Source organism: Rousettus aegyptiacus, unplaced genomic scaffold (genome assembly GCF_014176215.1).
Source record: "Rousettus aegyptiacus isolate mRouAeg1 unplaced genomic scaffold, mRouAeg1.p scaffold_m13_p_12, whole genome shotgun sequence".
Taxonomy (NCBI): domain Eukaryota; kingdom Metazoa; phylum Chordata; class Mammalia; order Chiroptera; family Pteropodidae; genus Rousettus; species Rousettus aegyptiacus.
In genome coordinates this window covers 75,585,869-75,609,129 of record NW_023416287.1, presented here as the reverse complement: position 1 = coordinate 75,609,129, position 23,261 = coordinate 75,585,869, and the positions used below count along the sequence as shown (strand labels likewise).

General features: G+C 32.8%; 1 protein-coding gene across 8 annotated transcripts in view; it reads left to right on the top strand.

Moving 5' to 3' along the window:
• Nucleotides 1–23,261, top strand: part of SMAD2 (SMAD family member 2) — an 80,258-nt gene that overhangs the window by 40,728 nt on the left and 16,269 nt on the right. For 6 of the 8 annotated variants that reach the window (XM_016148441.2, XM_016148439.2, XM_016148435.2 and 3 more), the window contains 8 exons: nt 6,750–6,839; nt 7,853–8,046; nt 8,849–8,983; nt 11,833–11,907; nt 16,586–16,639; nt 17,788–18,000; nt 20,669–20,806; nt 21,008–21,152. In XM_016148441.2, the coding sequence (XP_016003927.1) occupies nt 6,750–6,839; nt 7,853–8,046; nt 8,849–8,983; nt 11,833–11,907; nt 16,586–16,639; nt 17,788–18,000; nt 20,669–20,806; nt 21,008–21,152 (1,044 nt within the window). The remainder of the gene's footprint in view (nt 1–6,749; nt 6,840–7,852; nt 8,047–8,848; nt 8,984–11,832; nt 11,908–16,585; nt 16,640–17,787; nt 18,001–20,668; nt 20,807–21,007; nt 21,153–23,261) is intronic. The other 2 variants (XM_016148443.2, XM_016148442.2) reach the window with 1 other exon arrangement.

The following is a 23,261-nucleotide window of genomic DNA, read 5'->3' as shown; positions in this document are numbered from 1 at the left end:
ATTGTCTGAGTTCTTTTGTGTTTTTCTTGTTTTATTTATGTATTTATTAATTTTGTAAAATTTTCAGATGGTGAAATACACAAATCATGTATGTGCTCAGTAGGATTAGATTTAACAAATGCATATACATTGTATCAAAATATAGAACATTTCAAGTACCCAGAGAGTTCTTTTATACTCTTTCGCAGTGGTTCCTCCAGAGGCAGCTACTTTGAGTTTTTTCATTTTCAGTTTTTTTGTCTCTTGTAAAACTTATGAATGGAATCATTCAATATGTTCAGCTTCTCTCAGCCAACTAAATAGTTCTCAGATTCATTCATGTCATGTGTATTAGTAATTTTCAAGATCAGTTTTGCTATTCAAGATCTTTGCATTTTTGTTTACATTTTAGATAAACTTGTCAATTACTATAAAAATATCTTGCTGAAATCATGATTTGAAAAAATAAACCAAATTTTATTAGGGAATTGGGGAAAATAGATATAATATTGAGTCATTTAATCTTTGAATATAGTATATTTTTTTAATTAATTTTTTTGGGTAACATTGGTTAATACAATTATATAATTTTCAGGTGTACATTATAATTTGATGTCTATATATTGTATTGTGTGATTACCACCCAAAGTTTCCTTCAGCTACCGTATGATAGTGTATTTCTTTATCTACTTAGGTTTATTTAATATCTTTCAGCAAGCAGCAAGGTTTTTAGCTTTTAGTGTACAGGTTTTATGCATCTTGCATTAAACCTTTAATCAAAGTATTTTGTTTTTTGACACTTGTAAATGGAATTTAAATTTTTAATTTTCAAATTGTTTATTGCTATTATAATAGAAATATAATGAATTTTTATAAGTTGCACTTGTGTTCTACAACAGTGCTAAATTCACTATTCTGGAAGTTGTTTCAGAGGTTTTCTATGTAAGCAATTATGTCGTCATCCAAAAAAAGGTAGACTTTTTGTTCTGGCTTTATTGAGATTGACATATAATATATGTAAGTTGAAGGTCTGTAGCATGATTTGATGCACATATATATTGCAAAATAATTACCACTGTAAAGATAACACCTCCATTCCCTTACATAATTACTTTTTTGTGTGCCTGTTGATAACTTTTAAGATCTACTGTCTTAACAGCTTTCATATATATAATACAATGTTGTTATAGTCACTATGCTGTACATTAATCTCCAGAACTTAATCATCTTATACAGGGAGTTTATATCCTTTGACCAACATATCCCTATTTCCCCCACAACCCAGCCCCTGGCAACTACCATTTTACTCTATTTCTTTGAGTTTGGCTTTAAAAAGCAGTTTTATTTCTTCCTTTTCCAATATTTTTGTCTTTACTTTTTCTTGCCATATTGTATCAAGACCTTTAGTACAGTGTCAGTTATATCATTGTAATTAAAATCGAATCATTAATTTAAAAATATTTCTGTCTTCTAATATAAATGTGTAAGCAATAAATTTCCCTTGTAGCATTACTTTGCCAGAGAGGCGCTTTACCCAGCTAAGCCACAGGTGGTCCTTCCACAGGCGGCACTACTTTAGCCTCAACCTCCCTCCCCAATTTTTTATACTGTAGATTTCATTATCACATATTTTCTAATTTATTTTGTGTGTCTTTGACCCGTGACTTTATTTAGAAGTGCATTCTTAATATCCAAATATTTAGAACTTTTCTAAGCATCTTTTAGTCATTGGTTTCTAGTTTAATTCTCTTATGGCCAAAGAACATAATCTATAAGATTTCAGAGTTTTAAAATTAATTGATTTATATCGCCCCAAGATGTAGTGTGTTTGTCTCTCTGTCTGTCTCTCTTTGTGTTTCCATGTACGATTGAAGAGAATTCTATAAATGTCAGATATATTGAGGTGTTTGATAGTATTGTGCACTCTTCTAGGACATAGGGATTGGTTTTTTTGTAATCTATCCAAGGAGTTAACTGAGATTGCTGATTTGTTCATTTCTTCCTTTGATATGTCAGTTTATTTAAAGTACATCTTTTTTGTAGATATTTTGTGTCTTATATTCATTCCGGCAAGTCTCCGCCTCTTATTGGAATACGTAATGTATTTATGTATAAAATTATTCTTAATATAGTTGGATTTTACTCTTTACACTTTATTTTTTACTGTCATCTTTTCCCCCCCTTTTTTTAGTAGTTCCTTTTAATTTTACAAATGCATTTTATCTGTATCCTTTGACTTTTGGGGTTGGGAGGTTGCTTTCCCAATGACTGTGCATCCTTAGTTTCACAACAGTATAGTTGTTTTTAATACACTCAGCTGCTTCTGCTGCTGCCGACATATAAATTACATCTACATACTTTCAGACTTATAATTTTTACCATAATCGGTCATCTCCCTTTTGTAGAAATTAAGAGCAGGAAGAATTTCATCTTTTATATTTACCTACACGCTTCTACTTTCTAGTTCTCTTACTTTTTCTCTCTGATTTAGTTCCCATCTGTTGTCATTTCTCTTTATCATGAAGAAATTTCCTTTAACATGTTTTTGTGCAAAATCTGCTAGAAATGAATTCTCAGTTTTTATCTGAACATGTGTTTTTGTTTTGACTTCTTTTGTGAGGGGTATTTTTTTGTTAGTTACAGATTTTAGATTGAGGTGTTTTTTTTCTCTCAGCTCTTTAAATATGTTCTGTCGCTTTCTGGCTTCCACTCTTTCTGATGAGAAATTGTTATTCATGTGTTTATGCCTCTACATAGATGGATGGTTATGCTCTAGCTGGTGTCAAAGTTAAACACAGCTGGACATTGATTAAAGGTGTTAAAAATAAATTTTATTCAGTAACCATTGCAGTAGGGGAAAGAACTGAGCTGGATTCCAATTGGCACTGAGGACTGGGAGGACAAGAAGGGTGTAGGTAAGGGAGGATGAATGGATGCTTGCACGGAGTCAAGGAAGTGAAAAATTACCCAAGAAGGGGATACTAGGGTATGTTGGTATCAGTGTGGTTAGGCCATCTGTGTCTGCTAAATGCCATTTATTGAAGTTAGGCTGGGAAAAGGAAGCCCTATCCTTCCTTATTACATTTCAAAGGACTGGTTTTTGGTCCTTGAAAAAGACGCTCCTGAGTTGTAGGAGACACATGTACATCTCAGAGAGAGAAAGGATTTACAATTTTAAGTTTTCTAAATAAATGCTCTGGAAAAGGAAGTCAGGGGCCTATGGATAGGTGTTAGCTTGGACAAATAATAAATTCTTTTGGCAGCCTTGAGCTTTTCTAGATAGGAACTCAGAAGTATCTGGGTCATACCAGGGACTCCCTTAGGCTCCTGGAAGCCCTGCTAGAGTTTGGTCAAGTCTCTTAGTGCAGGGATTTGGGTGGAGTTCTTTGTGCCAAGAATTTTTGTAGTGCTCACTACTTTAAAGATTTTTCTTTTCATCTTTTGTTTTTAGCATTTTGATAACGACATGTTCAAGTGTGATTCTCTTTGTATTTCATCTGCTTGATATAGAGTTTCTTGGAAGTATGAGTTTAGTTTTTCCTAAAGTTGAAAGTATTTCAGCCATTATTTCAGATATTTTTTCTGGTCTGTTCTTGTTTCACCTCTTTCTGGGACTGTACATGTTCCTGAGACTTCATTCAGTTGGGCAGTCTTTTTTATTTCGGTTCTTCTGATTAAGATGATTTCTATTGACCCATCTTTAAATTCACTGACTTTTCTGTCCTCTTCAACCATCAAGTTAATTCTTTATTTCTGATTTTGTAATTTTCAGTTCTGAAATTTCCTTTGATTCATTTTTATGGTTTCTGTTACTCAGCTGAGACTTCCATCTGTTCATTAAGTCCATGAACATACTTAGTTCATCTTGGGGGTCTGTTTCTACTGGCTGTTTTCTCTTTTGAACTAAGGGCTCACATATTCCTATTCACATGTTTAGTAATTTGTAGTAATTTTATACTGGGTATTTGAGGCAAAACATTGTAAAGACTCTAAATTCTGTTACCTTTCTCTGAAGGATATTGATTTTTGTACGAGCAGATAGTTCTGGGTGGCCTCAAAGTCCAAACTGTTTGCCTCTATGTCAGCTCAGTTCCTATGGACCACCAGGAGCTGGTTTTCAGCAGGTCCCCAATTTCTCCCACCTGGATAGTTTAGGGGTCAGTCAAGGATTTGGGCAGAGTTCACACTCATATTTTGATGTTTTCCCTCCTTGTTGCTCCCATCTTTACAGGATTTCCCCCTTCTTTTTCCAGTCTCTTTTGACAGCCCCAAATCCAGGCTTTGATTCTGCAGGTCAGTGAAACTGCAGTTTTCTGCTTAAAGTCTAGTTATTCTGCCTACCTTAGACTGTGGCGTGTGCCTGGGTACAAAGCCACATAAACACTCTCCTCCAATGCAGTTGTTCTCTTACAAAGATTGACTCCAATTTTTATCTGTTTTTGGTCTCTCTCCACTGTTGTCAAGTAGTTGATTTTATTATATTTTCAAATATTGTTATGTTTGCGTATTCTTTTGCTAATTACATATTTCCATTTTGGAGGATTTATAACTTGTTTCAGAATTTGGCTAAGGCCAGTCCCTACTCTTTGTCAGAGCTTTCCTAGTTATTCTTGTTTATTTTGGTATGCAATATTTGGAATACTGTTATCTGAGTCTTAACATTTTTAAAAAATTGTTATCAAGGTTGCATATATATAAAATTCAGGAGAATAAATATCACTATGGTGTTTTTCTAGGAAGATATATTTCTCTTTTGCTCAGTTTACTTTTGTGTTCTTTAGTAATAATTAAAATGTTTCTTTGTGTAGTTTTGGTGCATTTATGATTACATTTATTTTAGGTGTTTTGTTTATTTTATTATAAATTGATTCTTCTTAAAAATATTTTTTCTTATGTAACCAAGCAAAAATTGTACTAGCTAGAAGCAAATTATTATTTTAAATAAACCTTCTAATTTGTGAAAGAGATACAATAATTGATAGAGCTGAGGCTTAAACCCTATGATGGATGGCAATTGGAAAGTGGCTAGTTAGATTTGTGACCTAGGTCTGTCTGCCTCTAGATTGATTGCATGTTTTTAACAACTCCTGTTTATTATTCTCTGATTTATTTCAAGGCTTGAATAAAGCACAACTTAAGCTCTTGTGCTTTTTAAGATTCTGGTTCTTGTATCAGTCCCAGAGTTACTGGAGTGAAATGTTCATTCTGGTCTCATAAGAGCTGTATAGCCTCTTGATTGACTCTTTTGTTAATCATTTTCCTTGAATTATTTTTAAAGAAAGAAGAGTTAGCTATCTAGTATTTCTTCTGAAGTTTAAATTCAAATTCAGAAGACCCTAGAATTTACTTGTTTTTATTGTGATTTAAACTATGTGGTGCTATATGTTTCCAGTAGCTATTTAATAAATATCTTAAATAAAAGACCCATTTATGTCACGGTTTTTTAGTTCACCTTTGAGGGGGGCAGAAAGAACAGGTCTGAGTTATCCTCCAGTGTCTTGGCTTTTTCTGACTTTTATAGTTTGGGAAATGAAAGAAACATCTGCAGCCTAAAAAGGAAGACATTTTGTAATATATCTCAGGGTGCTGGAAAATATCTGAAATTGATTTTTTTAACTGTCCAGTATTGCAGTTACTGTAGACCCCAAAGCTTGTTATGAGACGTTTCTGCTGCCCAGTGGCTGTGCAAGAGACCCAGTAGCACTGAAACCCAGCACCCCACGTGATGGGTGTGTGCTACCCAGCCACAGGAAGATGGCACTTTTCAGCATTGCTGTTTGAAATGTTAAGTTAGCTCATTTGTTAGCACTATGTACATCTGTAATTTAATCAGTTGTTTGATTTTTGTTTTCAGAAGTTGTTTCAAAATGTTTCTTTCTTATTGAAATTTTGATGATTTCGTGATATGTAAGAAATGGAATTGAGTTTCAGTAATTACCTTCTGCACTCTAATTTTAAAAATACAACTTATGACCTGAGACACCGTAGCAGTCAAAGTTTCATTCCAGACTGCCTTTTAAGTATTAAACATCCTTCCTTCCCTTCTCCCATAGATGAGAAGTGACTGTGAAATAAAGTAGTGGCAGGGGAAACAGAACTATTACCAAAAAATTCACCATATGAATTTTTTATATTCTTACTATCTTTTAAGAATTTGGTGTTTTCACATATTTTTACCCCTCAGAAACTTCTTAAGACTTTTAATTTTAAGGTGGTGTACTACTTTAGGGTGACTTCAAAACCTACTTCCTTGTCCTAGTAGTAAGAGAACAAAAATAATTTTCTATAAAACTGAATATGTAAGTATCTCACAAATAACTCGAAAAATCTTAACTGTGGGTATATGTCTTTTAATTGGAACTTTTCCTATATTAAAAATATCAGTTGACATTTGTGTTAGTAAGTTTTTAAAAACTAGATTGTAAAATGAAGCACTGTTAGTAAGGCTAATGGCACAGGTATTAGATCTTTTGTTGTGAGTAGAGGAAACTGGAAAGGGCATTATAGGTATGATTTCATTAAGCTAGCATTGGTGTTCACATTTTAAAAACATAATCATAACTTATCTGGAGTCGCATGTTCCATTTTATTGGCTTCCTTCATATAGAAAATATAGAAACCAGCACTAAATACCTGTGAAAAAGTGAAGCAATGTATATTTTCTGGGTGAAGGAAGTATTCTGTACATTTTCCATGTTTTACATCATGGTATTTTGAATAACCACGCTTCCATGTTCACATCAATTTTTTGTTTTTCAATTTATGCACAGCACTTGCTCTGAAATTTGGGGACTGAGTACACCAAATACGATAGATCAGTGGGATACAACAGGCCTTTACAGCTTCTCTGAACAAACCAGGTGAATATTCTGCCCTCTGTCGAATCTTAGAGATCTTGTGGGAGGGGGGTGTTTTGGAAGACCTGTAGTGGGTTGCTTAGTATAATTTTGCCTAGGATGTTTCCTTAATGTAAAATAAGGCATGGCATTTAAAATACCTGCTTGCCAGTATTAAAAGTATATTAAATGTTTCAGCTGAAGTTTTGATCAATGAAATTCTAATTTTCTTTAAATAATTGCATCCCCTAAAGAATAGGAACTTTGATATAACTATATTCACATTTTAGTTTGAGATTAGATTATAATCTGTTGTTGGCCTAATTTTTAAATAGATACATAAACAGTTTTTGCTAAATTTCTTGCTATCGTCTAAACCTCATCTTCTTTATTATACTAATAAATACATAGTTAATTACTGAACACAATGCTAGGCTAACTCATTTTTTACGTTATCTTTTTTTAATCACTTCATTCTCTTTGAACATATTGGTATTCGTCCATTTCATCTCATCATTTTCATCACCATCTGCATTTATGTGTAAGCTATAGAAATACCTCAGTACTCAACACAGTCACAACTGGGTAATAAGTTACATTAGTTCGAGTAAGTTACGTTTACATCATTGTTAGTATTTACCATTCTTCACACTAGTTCCTTTTTTTGATAATTTAGTCACCTACAGAATTAATGTTCTTAAAAGCATTCTCAAAAAAGAGTTTGATTTACTAAAGATAAAAGTTGACAAGTTTTTTGAATATAACTATATGATAATCTTTAAAAATCAGGTTTTTCCCAAATGGTTAACCAGTCACTGACATATGAGTCATTTATGTAGCATGTTTTTAAGAAACATCTGCTAGAGCTACTGTTTACTTTTCTATCAGATCCATTAAATAGTACATTTTTCTTCCTTGTTCTCACTAAAACTGTCTGTCATTCCTTTCTTTTATGCTTTTATTTTACTTATTTAGTCCAATTGACTGTCCTTGTTTTTTAAAGCTCCCACCTTTCTTTTCCCCTTGCTTCCCAATAGGTCTCTTGATGGTCGACTTCAGGTATCTCATCGAAAAGGACTGCCACATGTTATATATTGCCGATTATGGCGCTGGCCTGATCTTCACAGTCATCATGAACTCAAAGCAATTGAAAACTGCGAATATGCTTTTAATCTTAAAAAGGATGAAGTATGTGTAAACCCTTACCACTACCAGAGAGTTGAGACACCAGGTAGGAAAGTTAGATTTTTTTTTCTTATTTAAATTAAGTACTTGAACTTAAGTGTGTTAGACACTCTTATACCTAATTTACCTAGGGAAATTCTGATGTAAAATTCTAATAAATTACCTTACATTCAGTATATTACTTTTTAAAGTAATTAAAAATACTTTTTAAAAAATATAGAAAAAAATGGAAAGATAGTTTCTTGGGATAGCATACTATTTTACATCAAAGTACATTTATAGGAATTTCTGATTCTACAAATTCAGTCTGCTTACAACAAAACTGATATACTTCTTTTTCTGCTACATTAACTGTTTTCAGTCATTTTGTTCTCTGAATGGTTTTTTTTTTAAGTACTTTCATGACATCATTTCCATCTAAGCAGTTTAGTAAAACTCAGAGCAAGACTTTTAGTTTACTTATGTATGTACTTGAAACATTATAAGACTATAGCCATATGTATTTTTAGAAAATACCCTAGATCTGATTTTACAGATCTTTCCGCAACCTTTCCAATGGGGATATATGAACTTTTATGGTAATATAGTACCAGGATCACCTTGTGCCCAAGAGAGTAAGATTAATTGGGACTTAGCAGTTTAGATTGTGGACTAAGTAGTAAGTTAAAATCAAAATCAGATTTGTCAGTTTCTTAATAACTTGGATAAAACTGAATAGGTGGGCCCTATATTTTAAAAATTAAGCCAGGCTACATTTTAGTATGTGTGTATGTGAAGGTGTTTAATAAAAGTCTTGGCCCCCATGCCTTGCCTCTTGCCATTAACTTGGGTTTCTTTTTCTTTTTTAGTTTTGCCTCCTGTGTTAGTGCCACGGCACACTGAGATCTTAACAGAACTACCACCTCTGGATGATTATACCCACTCCATTCCAGAAAACACTAATTTCCCAGCGGGAATTGAGCCACAGAGTAATTACATCCCAGGTATTTTTGCCTTATAAATCTCCTAAAAACTGGGATAGTTATATATATATATATTTTAAAAAACATTGAAGTATTAGTAAATTGTGGTTTGACTTTTTAAAAAATGCTCCTGGATTTCAAATGAAATGTCTGATCTGTTGGCTGTTTATTTTATGAAATGAATAAACCTAGTACTTTAAATATTTTTTTCTGGAGAAAAGTTTTACGTTATATTTCATTTTCTTTTGCAGTGGCTTTAATCAAAGTACTCTGAGAAGCAGAAAAGAAAAGATCTTAGTAAGTTTATTTTAGTCGTTGAAGCTAAGAGAGATGCAGAATGTAAGCTAAATAAATGATACAGGAAAAAAGCATTCCTGAAACAAATGTCATTAAAAATTGACCAGTCACTTTAATAGATCATGTTTAAGAGAAACATAACATTTCTATAAGAGATATAATATTTTAGTTCCACAGACATAGCAACATATAAGTAGTCCTGAAAATCAGAAAACCTCCATTTTAATTTTTTTTTCATCTATGCCTCAGTAACTCCTGCTGAAAAGTAATTGAATTCAACTGCATGGTTCTCAAATTCCACTCTAATAATTGTATTATGTGATCCAGTAATATTCCACGCTACAGTAGCTGTCTACTCTTTTAATTTTCACTAGTTTTTTTTTTTTTTAGGAGAACAACTAGTGTTTTCTTACTTTGTCTGTCCTCCGCCTTGCCCCCTTATTTTTTTCTTAGCAGAAACAAAGTATAATACTAGGATGAGGATTTTTTTAGTGTCCATTTTTTTGTAGTGTCAGGGTTTTTTTTTCCCTTTTGTAATAATACTCTATTCCAACACTGAAAATGTGCAAGGAACTTAGAGTTTCAGGTACATCAGAAATATTTCTTTAATGTGTCTCAGAAATAATGCTTGTTGGTTAAATAAAATTTTTAAAACATAAGGATCTTTTTAAAAATAGCTAATTTTAAAGTTAGAAAGTGTCTTCTAATTGTTTTAATGTGCATTTCTTTGATTACTATTTTATTCCAAAAGAAAATTTGAGACTCTTTTGGGTTGCTAAGGAACATAAAATTTTTTGAGAAGTTAGGAGGAAAGTGCATGGAGTGGGAAATAGAGTTTGAGGGCCAGGATGAAGGAGGAAAACAAGGCTAAAACGGGACATTTCCTAGGGAGCAGAATTTGGCCAGAAGTAGAGTTATGTGTCTGTGTGGTGTGAAGAGGAGGAGGAGGAGGCATTTCAAGTCTTTGAAGTGGGAATTCGTATTATTCAACAATACTAGGAAACTGAGGCATAAGCATACAGTCTTAGAAGACAGTCTGCCCAATAATTATTTGGAAGGAATGATCAAAATGTTTAGTGGCTTTCACTTGTGAAGATGTTTAGATTTGTTTTTCCTTCTTTATTTCTTTAGATTTGGGTATTTTAGAAAGTAGAAAATCAAAAGTGGGTGGCATCTTGCTTTTCTTGACCAACGGCGTTTACCCAGCTCCAACTCATAGCGAAACCTGAGGAGGGTTCACTTTTTATTCCACATCAAAAGAAATTTTAACATTTTCTCAAATGCTAATTGCTTTATTATTTGTTATTTTATAGACAGTAATAATGGAGAAAAGTAAAAAACAGGGTAAAGTATTTAGAAGTTCAGTATTTCTTCTTAGACCTTTGAGACAGGGGTGGTTAAGCTGGCAAAGCTTAGCTCTGTTGAATTTTCTTAGCTTTAGCCTCTAAAATAGTACATAATGATACATATTGCTTTTATTTTTGTCTTCTTTGAATATATGAAGGTATTTTATTCTTAAGAGTTTCAGTATTAAAATTTTGGGGATACCAATACCTAAATGAAAAGTTCGATACTTAAGAAGTTGAAATTTGTAGTTAGTTTATTGAAGGGAGATTGTGAAAGGTTAATGAAGAAGACCTTTAACCCAGATCTTCTCTCTCCCCTTTTTGGTAATTACAAAAATCTTTTTAGGTATGTGCCTGCATTATTTGAATTGCTTAAAACTGTCTAGTAGTATAAATATTAAACTGTTAATAATCATTTAAACTTATTTTCCATCCTTGCAGGTATAATTGATAAAATTATATAAATATTTTTATAGCTTATTCAGGTGTTCAGATGCCTCCTAAATATAAATGTTTTATTCATAAAACATGTTAGAAATGAAACGCTAGAATATTATTTGTTTTCAAGGAGTATTTTGCCTCAGTTTTGTGCAGTAGTCTGCACAAAATTTAATTTTGTGCTTCAGCACTCAAAATTTACTGGTTAGAAATCTTTGGAGACATATGATTTTTAGGTAGAATTCCAGCTATGTTACCATATTTTTCCCTATAGAGGAAGATGTAAGCCTATACTACATGTAATCTGAAATTTCGTGTGTATGTGTCTGCACTCGTGTGTTTATGGGGGTTGGTGGGCGTGTCCTTTAATCATCTAGATACCCATCCATGGTGGCCATTAGTTTAAAAGGAAAAAAAAAAAAAAAAACATTGTCGATACTAATGTCTTTGAAGCATACTGATTCAGAACTGAGGCATCTTTGAAGTTAAATTTTTGGCTCTTGCCCCAGAAAATATACATACGGAAATGAGCCAGATATGCAAATAATAGCTAAGAAAATATGCCCAGAGAATTTGATTGTATTTCAAGTAGGCTTTAAGGATTTACCTACAAGATTTTGAGCAGAACCTAAATCTTAAGCCCTTAGTATCCAATACTGCTTTTTATAATGGTGTTATATAACATTATATTTGTTATTCAGAGCAATTCATTGGTTATCTTTGGTGGCTGGGAGAAAAGGTGGTGAGATTAAATTGCAACTGTATGTGATAAATTCTAAACTTTTTTAGAAACGCCACCTCCTGGATATATCAGTGAAGATGGAGAAACAAGTGATCAACAGTTAAACCAAAGTATGGATACAGGTAAAAATGTCTTTCATAATTCCTTAGTAATCAGATCAACATTTTTGCCTTGAGACTCACATGAGTTATTCCTAACTCTTGGAGAAGTTGGGACACATGTCATAAAATGAATTGTCTATCTTGATTTAATTATATTTGGACCATCAAAGAGAAAAGGGCCCTGTTGTCCTTGAAAAATTAACATATGCTACTTTGCAGAATAATTGTTAGAATTTTCTCTTGTTAGAGTAGATGAAAATTTGAGAACACTCAGATACTTTTCTTTTTTAAGAATTCTGTGCTTTTTAAAGTTTAGTTATCCTATAAATACATATTTTTGTTAATAAAAGGCCATAATTAGCCCAATAACAAATTTTCAGAGGAAATTGGAGGTAAGGGATGGGAATCAGCTTTTTAGTGCCCCTTTAACATGATAGTTCTGTATTATAGTAGATTGTTTACACAAAATACCTTGTACCTGACCTAATTCAACCAATTTCTAATATTTATCAATTCCAAACACAGTGGAGAAAAAGGGTTAATATATAATATTACATCAAAATTTTAAAAACCGTTGTCAACTTTAGTCATACCTAAAGTTGTTTGGATTGGTAGGTAACCAAGAAAGACAGATCATTGGAAATAACACCTTGTATATCTTAATGTCTTACTGTAAGTTATATTTGGCTTTCCAGATATATCTTTTTAACATACCTGTATCTTGAAGAACTATATCCCTGAATAAACCATGTTCCTGTTTGCCCCAAGATGGTCAACTACTTATAAAATTTAAAAATGAGTGTCATGGAAAACATGCCCAGCATTATTAGTGAGCAGAGCAGTGCAAATGAAAACCACAATGACATGCCATTTTACACCTACTGGAATGGATATAATCAAAAAAGACAATAACAAGTGTTGATGAGCGTATGGAGGAGTTGGAGTCTTCCTTTGTTACTCTTGGGAATGTAAAATGGTTCAGTTGTTCTGGGCAAATTTGCTGTTCCTCAAAAATTATAGAATAACAGTATAACCCAGTAATTTTACTCCTAGGTATATACCGAAGAAAATTGAAAACTAAATTTGTACACATTAATGCTAAACTTGTGCACAGATTTTCACATAATCATAATAGTAGAAACAACCCAATTGTCCATCAAATGATGAAGGATAAATTAAATTAGCTATATCCATACACTGGAATATTGTTCAGCCATATAAAGGAATGAAGTACTGATCCATGATACAACATGGATGAACTCAAAAGACCACAAGGATTCCAGTCAGTGCACAAATGCCTAATCGATAATATAGCTGAAGCATGACAGTGGATATGTCCCAAGACCCCCAGATAGTATTGAACCCACAGCATTATGTTTTTTCCTACACATACATACCTATGATAAAGCTTAACTTATAAATTGGACACACACAGTAACAAATTAACAATAAGTAACAATAGAATAATTAGAACAATATACTGTAATAAAAGTCATGTGAATGTGGTCTCTCAAAGTATCTTATTTTTCTGGACTCATCTTTTTAAAGAAAGCACTTTACAGCTTCTCATTGGCTTATTTGAAATGCCAGTATCACTACCCTTGCACCTCTGGGCCACTATTAAGTAAAGTACGCATTACTTGAGCACAAACACTGCAATACTGCAACAGACCATCTGGTAACCTAGATGGCTACTAAGTGACTAATGGGTGGGTAATATATATAGTTTGGATACACTGGACAAAAGGATGATTCACATCCTAGGTTGGGCAGAGTGGAACAGCATGAAATTTCATCATACTACTGAGAACAGCACACAATTTAAAACTTGTGAATAGTTTATTTCTGGAATTTTCCATTAATATTTTCAGATCACAGTTGAATGCAGGTAACTGAAACTGAGAAAAGTAACACTACGAATAAGGAAGAGACTACTCTACCTCCATATTTATCATTTCCGTTCTTCATACCTTTTCGATAGACATTTGTCCATTTGTTTTAACACCATTTGTTGGAGAGACTTTTTCTCCATTGATTTACCTTGGCTTCTATGTTGAAAATCAAGTGATAACGTGTATGTAGGTCTAACTTTTGTTCTGCCATTAAGCCACATCCATGAATTCATTTCAGATAATTTGTTTTTCAGTATCTGGTTGATATGTAGGTCTGCTTCTGTTGACTCTTATCTCTTGATTATGGGTCATTTGTTCGTATTTCTTTCCATGTCTCATATTGTTTTAGATTGGTTGCTGGATATTATATATAAAATAATACTAGAAAGAAATATAGAATTTGTATGCAAAGATACCAACACAAGGATTTCTCTAGATGTTTTAGCTGCAAGTAACAGAAATCACTGATTGAAACTAGCTAAATAGGATATTTTTTTACTTCTCATAATAGGAAGTCCCAGACTTCAGTAGCAGCATGAATATATGAATAACTAATAGGTTAATTGCCAATTAACCTACCTCTGTTTTAAAAAATGTTTCTAAAAACTACTTAAGCTAATAAATTATTAGCTAATTTAACTTTAAAAATTTTTAGATACCTTTCTTTTTGTCATCTATAATTTTATCACATCAGACTAAACTATTAATCTAAGTTAATGAACTATATTAGTCACTTCTGAGAAGTATTTGATAGAGGAATAAACAGTTAAATGATGAAAAATTAGGCAGTTTCCTCCATTTCTAATAGTGGCTTTGTTTATTTTATATCAGCTTCAGGAAACAGCAGTGAATTTAGTTCATTGTTCTAAATATATTTTGACCTTTCTTAGTTGTACCTGTTGTGACTTGCCAACAGATTTTTCAAAATGAGGAACAAAAAAAGAACATAAGAATTTAATTTTGTTTTGGAAGACTGTTCTCCCTTCTAAAAAATAATTATCACCTGTTCTCTATTTTCGATTCTTCCGTTTTGTCTGGGGGTTGCCATTTCACCTGTGTTGCTTGCTGTTTTATTGTTGTCGTGATAATGGTTTGGAGAGGAGGGTCTGTTTGACCTGTCTTACTCTGCATCTACACCATGGCTGTATATTTGAAGCGTGTATTTTTAGATAACTTTCCCAAACTGTGTAGAGAATGATCATCAGAAGCAAAATTTATCCTATTATTATTATGTGATCATTTAACAACATTTACAACAAACGTGTTGTAAAATTTAGTTGCATGGAATTGAGTGAAGTAGTCTCTCATTGTTTTATTCCTCTGTGTCTGTGGTTGTACCTTCATTTTTTCTTGTATTTGTGTCCCTCCCCCCCCCCCCTTATTTTCTTGATTAGATTTATCCTGTTTACTTAAAACTGGAAGACATGCATAATTTTCTAAGAAAATATAATTTACCAAAACTGACGTTAGAAAATAGAGCTGTCTTAATCAACTTTCAGAGAAGAAACAGAAATGTTTTAAGCTCAAGAAAATTATTAACTACAAACAGTTTCACACAGGAATTCTACCCAACTATTAATGATTGTATTATTAAAATGCTATTTAAATTGTTGCAGAGCATAGACACATAGCTTTTAGATTGTCTTTATGAGGCAGCATTACATTGCACTGGCCAGTTGAGATTATGTTACAAAAATTCTAAATAAGCAATGTCCCTCATCCTCGAAGCCAGCATTATACTTAATGGGAAAATACTAGAATATTCCCTTAAAGTTAAGAGTGAGACAGTTATCTGCTGTCACCACTGTGACACACCCCAAAATGATGGATAAATTATATCACATAAAAGTTTTTTTAAATACTGCTTAATCAAAATTAGGATGAAGAGCCATAAGACAAATAATCAAATATTTGCAACCTATACCATGAAAGGACTAATATCCCTAACACATAAAGAGCCTTCTATAATTTAGTGAGAAAAGTAATCAACACCTAGATAGAAAAATAAACAAAAAAAGAGAACAGACTAAAAGAACAGAAAGGACACGCAATAGAAATGAGTCTAGCTGTTCAGTGTCATAGAGCAATACTGATTAAAACTATACTTGTTAAGACCATGTTCTCACCTATCAGCAGTAACACATGAGCATGCCCTCACTATTTATGTTACTGGGAATGCAAACTGGTACAACCTCTATAGATGACAATTTTAACAGAATTGTAGAACCACAGCTCTTTGACATGGCAATTTCTCTTTTAAGAGTCTGATTATAATTGAAAGTATGCAAAATTTGCAAGATTAGTTGTTATAATCTTGGTTCTTAAAGCAAAAAATTGAAAATAGCCTGAGTATTCATCAGTATGGGAGCACAATATACCATAACGTAATGATGTGCAGCTAATATATAGGTACGTAATTAATAAGGGAACGTCAACATCTCTATAGAATAAGTAGTATAAAAGCAAAGTTCAAAACTATGTTATCATTTGTATGTAAACAGCAGAGGACACAGAACAGAATATATTTGTTTGTATGGTTCATAGAATAATTCTGGAAAGATACACTGGATGCCTTTGGGAAGGGGAACTGGTGGCTAGAAGCCAAGACTGTTTATACTCTTTTTTACCTTTTATACCTTGAACCCTCCAAAATTACACTCAAAGCAGTTATATATTTTGAATCCTTGGGATATAAATTGCCTGTGTATTATTTGTGATAATTAATTACAGCTAGTTTTGTTATTTTTTGGTCAGAAGTTCTGGAAATACTTCGACATCTATCTTTAAACTGAATCCTTTTGTTTCAGGATCTCCAGCAGAACTATCTCCTACTACTCTTTCCCCTGTTAATCATAGTTTGGGTAAGTTGCAAATACTTTCCCCCCGCTGTTTTTATATCACTTACTTAAATGCCCTCTCTACTCACTATTTTTCACATATATGAGAAAGGGATCCCAATCAGTAAACAAATGATTGTTCATACTAATGCTTTTTAAAAATGATATTGGTAATGTGCCTCAATTTTAGTAAAACTCTTTTCTGCTGGCACATAGTGTAAGAAACTAACAACCTTTTTGTTCATTGAAATCAAATTCTTTATTCATGGAAAATTTTATGACCTATTACAGCTAGATTTTTTATGGTATGCTTGTTTATATTTTGTAATAGCAATTAATACAAGAAGTATGTGTATAAATATATATACGCATATATCACAAATATGTTCATGAGGTATGGGAGATTCATATGTATGTATGTGTATTTATATAAATTCTGTAGTTTATTTTTGGTCTTTATTTTACTTTATAAATTATTTTGTACTTTCTCTTCAGTTGACACATTCAGAATTCTAAAAAATTGTAGTATTTTTTCACGGTATTCCTTATGTATTTTAATCAAAATTATAGAAATCAAATTCATGCAATTTTAGTTTTCCCATGAAATGTAGATTCTTTGATTCCATATTCTGTTTCTACCTGCATACTCTCTGTGTTTTATTACTTTTTGTTTCTTGTGTATGCGGGGGTTTTGTAACTAGAGTAACTACTGAGCATCTTATGTTAAAATAGACAAATGTCAAAAGCGTGTCATATTTTGTATCCTGTTATTATTCTTCTTGTGACTTTTGACTTAATCCTTGCTCCAGTTTTATTCTACTTCATCCTACCAAAAATTAGCTTTATTAAGCAAGTTGATGTACTTTCCTATGGTAGTTTTATATTTGCACAGGAACTAGAGTAAAACTACTAGGAGAGCAAATGATCCACCATAAAGTCTAAAGAAGATGTTTGAAGATTGGATGAGTTCATGATGTGGAGGAAATTGAAAATCTGGTTTGATCTATGGAAACCAGAGTTCGTGTTATAGATGTTAAGTCTACTTCCTGAGCTGTGCCAGTTGTAGGCTGGCATAAAGCATGTGAAGATGATGATATTCGATCTGTTCTTGGCTCGAATTGTTCACAAAACATTTCTTGCTCTTATGGGATTGGGTTTTTTTCCTCCCCCAGATTTGCAGCCAGTTACTTATTCAGAACCTGCATTTTGGTGTTCAATAGCATATTATGAATTAAACCAGAGGGTTGGAGAGACCTTCCATGCATCACAGCCCTCACTCACTGTAGACGGCTTCACAGATCCATCAAATTCAGAGAGATTCTGCTTAGGTTTACTCTCCAACGTCAACCGAAATGCTACAGTAGAAATGACAAGAAGACATATAGGTATGTTTGTGTGTGTATGTGTGTGTGTGTGAAAAACCAATGCCATATGCTCATAATGTGAGCATTATGTGGTTTACCACATCAAGAGATTGTATGCAAAAAAAAGCCTGACTTCTCTCTGTCAGTTTAAGTGCCAGCTTACTGTTTTTAGTAGATCATGGTGATCCTTCCGTCTGCAAACTCTTCATTTTATCTTTATTTGTCACTCTTGATGCTGGAAAGTCCTTTAATATGTGTTAAAATAACTTTAATGAGTCTCTATATACCAGTTACAAAATTGTCATGTTTAGATTTTAGGATTATAATTTTAACAAATGATCAGTTTTTGTTTGTTTACATCTCCTAGTTTGTTCCTTCTTCAGTGAGTTAATATATTAAATCAAATCTTACTATTAATCTGAAGTAAGATACCTAAAACAACTACCTTTTAATGTAGTCCAAAAAATAATTCAGAGGATCTCAAAATATGGTAGTCCCACTACCCTTTCAGCAAGCTTGTGAGTTCAAAACTATTTTCATAATGGTACTAGGATGTTATTCGCCTCTTTCACTGTCATTCTCTCACGAGTATACAGTGAAGTATTGAGAGGTTAGATGGCATATGATCTTGCAAGAGATTAAATGTAGACTCTGATGAGAAGCAGCTTTCTTCATTTAAGTCAGATGTTAAAGAGATTTGCAAAAATATAAAACATTGCTACTCTTATCACTAATTTTTTTGCTTGGAAAATAGAGTTATTTTCATAAACATGATATTTATATTAATATGTGGTGGGTTTATTATTTTGCTTTCTTAAATGAATTAATAAATGTTTTGAATCTCAGTTTTAATATCTAATATGCTAAGTTTCCATAGATGTAAGCCACATAAACAAAAACTCTTTGGGGTCATCACTATGCTTTTTGACTATTGGGTAAAAAAAAAAGTTTTGAGCACCATTGATATAACTGAACATCATTCTCAGTCACCTTATTGTAACTTCTTTTAGCAGTAGTTTGTTTCTGTTTTTGTTTAATGAACTGTTATCTCCTATGAGAAATAATGCTGATCATGAAAAAGATGTGATTCTGCAGAGAGTTAAGTACTTGAGAGGTCTGTTTCTTGGCTCCTTGTTGAATTTCTCAAATCTCACTTGACATAAATTTTGTATAATCCTTAAGGTATGAAGATATCTTGTAGGTATAGAAGGCTTCTGAATATCCACCCTTTTTTAAATAAGTTCTGATTTTTTTTCTGTATTTTATTTGGGGTTCTGCATAAAAATTTAATAGGTTTCCTCTACCCTATTCACTTCTCTGCAAATTTTCAGATTTCTGTAATTATTGGATCATCTCTTTACTTCTGATTTCTAGTTTGTGGGGTAGTTTTGGTCAGAGACTATAGCCAGAAAAAATGTCTTATTTTTGGACTTAATGTTTTCATGATGGTCAGTACATGATTTTTTTCTGCAGTCATAAGAACCAAGGTATCAGGCTTTATGTTTATGTGTTAAATCTGGCTTATAGGTTGTTTTATTAGTTTTCTTTTACCGCCTAATATAACCACATACTTACCAGCCTGAAACTACACAAATTTATTATCTCACAGTCTCTGTGGGCAGGAGTCCAGGTATGGCTTGAGTCTCATTAAGGCCTATCAAGAGGAAATCAGGGTGTCATCTGAGCTGGCTTCTCATCTAGAGCTTTAAGGTCTTCTTCCAAGCTGATTGGTTCACTTCCTTGAAGTTGTAGCACTAAGATCCTAATTTCTTGCAGACCGTCAGCTAGAAACTGCTCTCAGCAACTAGAGGCCTCCTGCATTCCTTGCCAGATGACCTCCTCCGTCTTCATAGTCAGCAGTGGAGCATCTCTTGCATTGATTCCCTCTCACTCGCACTTTGAATCAATTTTGCCAAGGATAGCCCAGTCCATTTTAGGGGATATCACCTGCTTAAGTTAGGCCTACCAAAGATAATCTCCCTTTCTGGGCGTTATCTGATTCGAGACCTTAATTATATCTGAAAAATTCCTTAGCAGCACTTAGGTTAGTGTTGGAGTGACAGAGAAGATGTATGCACACCAGAAGTGAGAATCTTAAGTGTTATCTTAGAACTTTGCCTTTATCCTTATTTCTCTATTTTATGTGTATTTGATCTGTCAAATTCTGAAAGAGCTATGTTAAAATCTTCTGATATAATTTTTTTCTACCTAATTCTGTTTATATATCTAAGGATTTGGTTGTCACAATAATATGTAGTTTTAAGTGACTTTAACCTCTTCATGATTTTTTCCTTTACCATAGTGAGATCTATAAGGAGATATTCATTATAAGGAAGGTAAATTTTCCAAACATTAGTTAATTGCTTTAAAATTACACCAATTTTTTGACTTATTTTAAAATAATATATAATTTGTATAAAAGTTGTATTTTACTGTCTATACACTTTTCTGTGTTGTTTAAATACTTTTGATAGGTATGTATTATTTTTACACATCAATAAAATCATTGTTAAAAAATACTTGGAAAAATATCCAGTGGTATGTTTCAAAGTTAGGCCCAAGAGAAGCACAGCTATGGAAAATATCTAAATACCTTATGTCATCTTAGTATTCCTCCATGAAGACTCTTCCAGAGTCATGCTGAAATAGTAAATGTTATAAAACTAATCCCATATGTATTCTGTTTTAGGAAGAGGCGTGCGCTTATATTACATAGGTGGGGAAGTTTTTGCTGAGTGCCTAAGTGATAGTGCAATCTTTGTGCAGAGCCCCAATTGTAATCAGAGATACGGCTGGCACCCTGCAACAGTGTGTAAAATTCCACCAGGTATGGATACAACAATGTAAATAAACCTATCTTATCAACTTCTTGAGTTTTTGTAGTTGCTATTAATTTTAGGACTTAGAAGATGATTTGCATGCTCATAGTCTAACATCTGTAGCCTTTTTAATATTATTTTCTTACAGTGATACTCTTTTTACACAATTTTCTTTTTTCTTTTTTTTTTTTTTTTTTTTTCAATCATAGGCTGTAATCTGAAGATCTTCAACAACCAGGAATTTGCTGCTCTTCTGGCTCAGTCTGTTAATCAGGGTTTTGAAGCCGTGTATCAGCTAACTAGAATGTGCACCATAAGAATGAGTTTTGTGAAAGGTTGGGGAGCAGAATACCGGTATGAAATACATGTTCAGTTCTTAAGTTTCCACAGATCTTTTTTCTTTCATTCTTTGCGTCCTCCGGAGTTCACGTATATCTATTTTCATTGAAGTTATAGAGTCAGCAGATCTTTATGTAAAATAACAAAAGAAATTCGTAAGCCTCTAGGTTCAAAACTTGCAAATTCCTGTGCTGGCATTATAGAAGATAGAATTGAAACATGTATGGACATGCACAGTAACAGAATGCAGAGTGTTAAATAATGTAAAAGGGATATATTAGAAGGTTTATGTCAGTTCAGAGAAGGAGAAACGTTTTCACTGGGGCTCAGAGAGGCTTCTGGTGGAGATGGAATATGATCTAGGTTTTAAAAGATACATAGTATTTTAGTAGTTATAGGTTTGAAGGGGTGGGAAGTGATGATCCTGGCAATAAAATAGTTCAGTTTGCTTGGAGTATAGGAAATACAAAAGAATAAGGCAGGGCAAATATGTGGAGACCATCTGAATATAAGGTTAAGAGGTGGAACCTATGGCTAAATCTATAGTAATAGCAGGGGGCAGGAGTAGGGATACTTGTTAGGTGCCAGGCACTATGGTGTGTTTTAAATACTTTTCAACCTGGCTAAGAATTTATGTTTTCTGTTATTATCCTTTCTTTATAAGGTTACAATCTTTATAAATAAAAAGATAGATTCAAACTAATACCACTTATTTCAAAGTAGACTTACAAGAGACTTGATAATTTGCTCAAGGACATACTGTAAGTGGTGGAGAGCTCTCCTTGACTCTTAACCTCTTTTCTAAATATAATGGTAATAGTTACATAATTGAGTTTTATAAAAGTGAATTTGTCATCAGGGGTTAAGGTAAATTACAATGGATTAGAATTCCACATCAAAGAAAAGTAAGATATTCTCAGCATATTAAAGAATAGAACTATAAGGAAAATACTTAGTCTTTCTCTAACTCTTTGCTTACTCTCTGAATGCCAGCTTCAGAAGATATTCATCTAGTAATGGTATTCCTGCTTTATTGAGTAATTTGGGCCTTTCTTCCCTATCTTAAACAAGTTTTGTAAGGTATATGACTTTTGAGATGAGATTTGAAGTCTTCTGGTTGAATACTTTTATAAAAATATATTCTGTGTAATACATTTATATCCCAGAATGAAGACATCACTCTTTTGTTCAAATTATAGTAGTAGAATAATCATTTTGTATCTTTCTGTAGTGCTGTTTTAATGATTCCCATTTAATATATGATACCTTTAAAGAATGCTGAGTTCCTTTTTTCCTTTGGACTTGAATCGACCAGAGTTGATACTAAAATTAGATTCAAATGATATTATCTGATATCAAGTTTTTAGGTCAGAGTTCAGATTTTTTATTTCTTTAAAAGATTGGAATGTTGTAGAACGTGATATAAATTCAGTGGAATTAAATATGAACTGCGTAGGTCAAGGAAAATTACATGTATATCTATAGGTCACCTGCTAAGAGCAGTTTTAATTGGTAGAGAGAGATACTGTCCTTCGTTCACTGTGGACTTTGCCATTCATTAACCCAGAGATAATTTAAAATCTGTAATTCCGAGAAGCAGTAATACACAGTATGTTTTTATGGGTATGAAGTCAGGTACATCTATTTTGGATAGTAAAGTAGTTCCCTTGAAAATTTACAGATCAAAATAACATCAGAAACCCATATTTCTGAGAACTGTGTGTAGTTACCAGGAACTTATCCTTACACTAGAGCAGAGGAGGTAGAATTTGAAAACTATTTTCCCATTTCTTTAATTCCAACTTGATTCCCAGCATAAAAATCAGGAATGTAATAAACAGGAAATATAGATGTGTAAAAAATTCATATTTTATTGAGAAATAAGTGAATCAGTACTGGAGTGACTAAACAGTTAGGGATGGATAATGCTTCAAGTGCATTTTTGTGCCCAAATAAGTATAGCGACAGCCTTCTTAAATCTATTTCTACCTTTCAGTGACCTGGATTAAGAATTTATTCCTGAAGGTTAAACTAAAGTAGTAATAAAAGGATATGATTGAAAACAAACTGGGAAATATCCAGAATTCAGCAGATGGCAAAATCAAAATTAAAAGAGATCTTGGC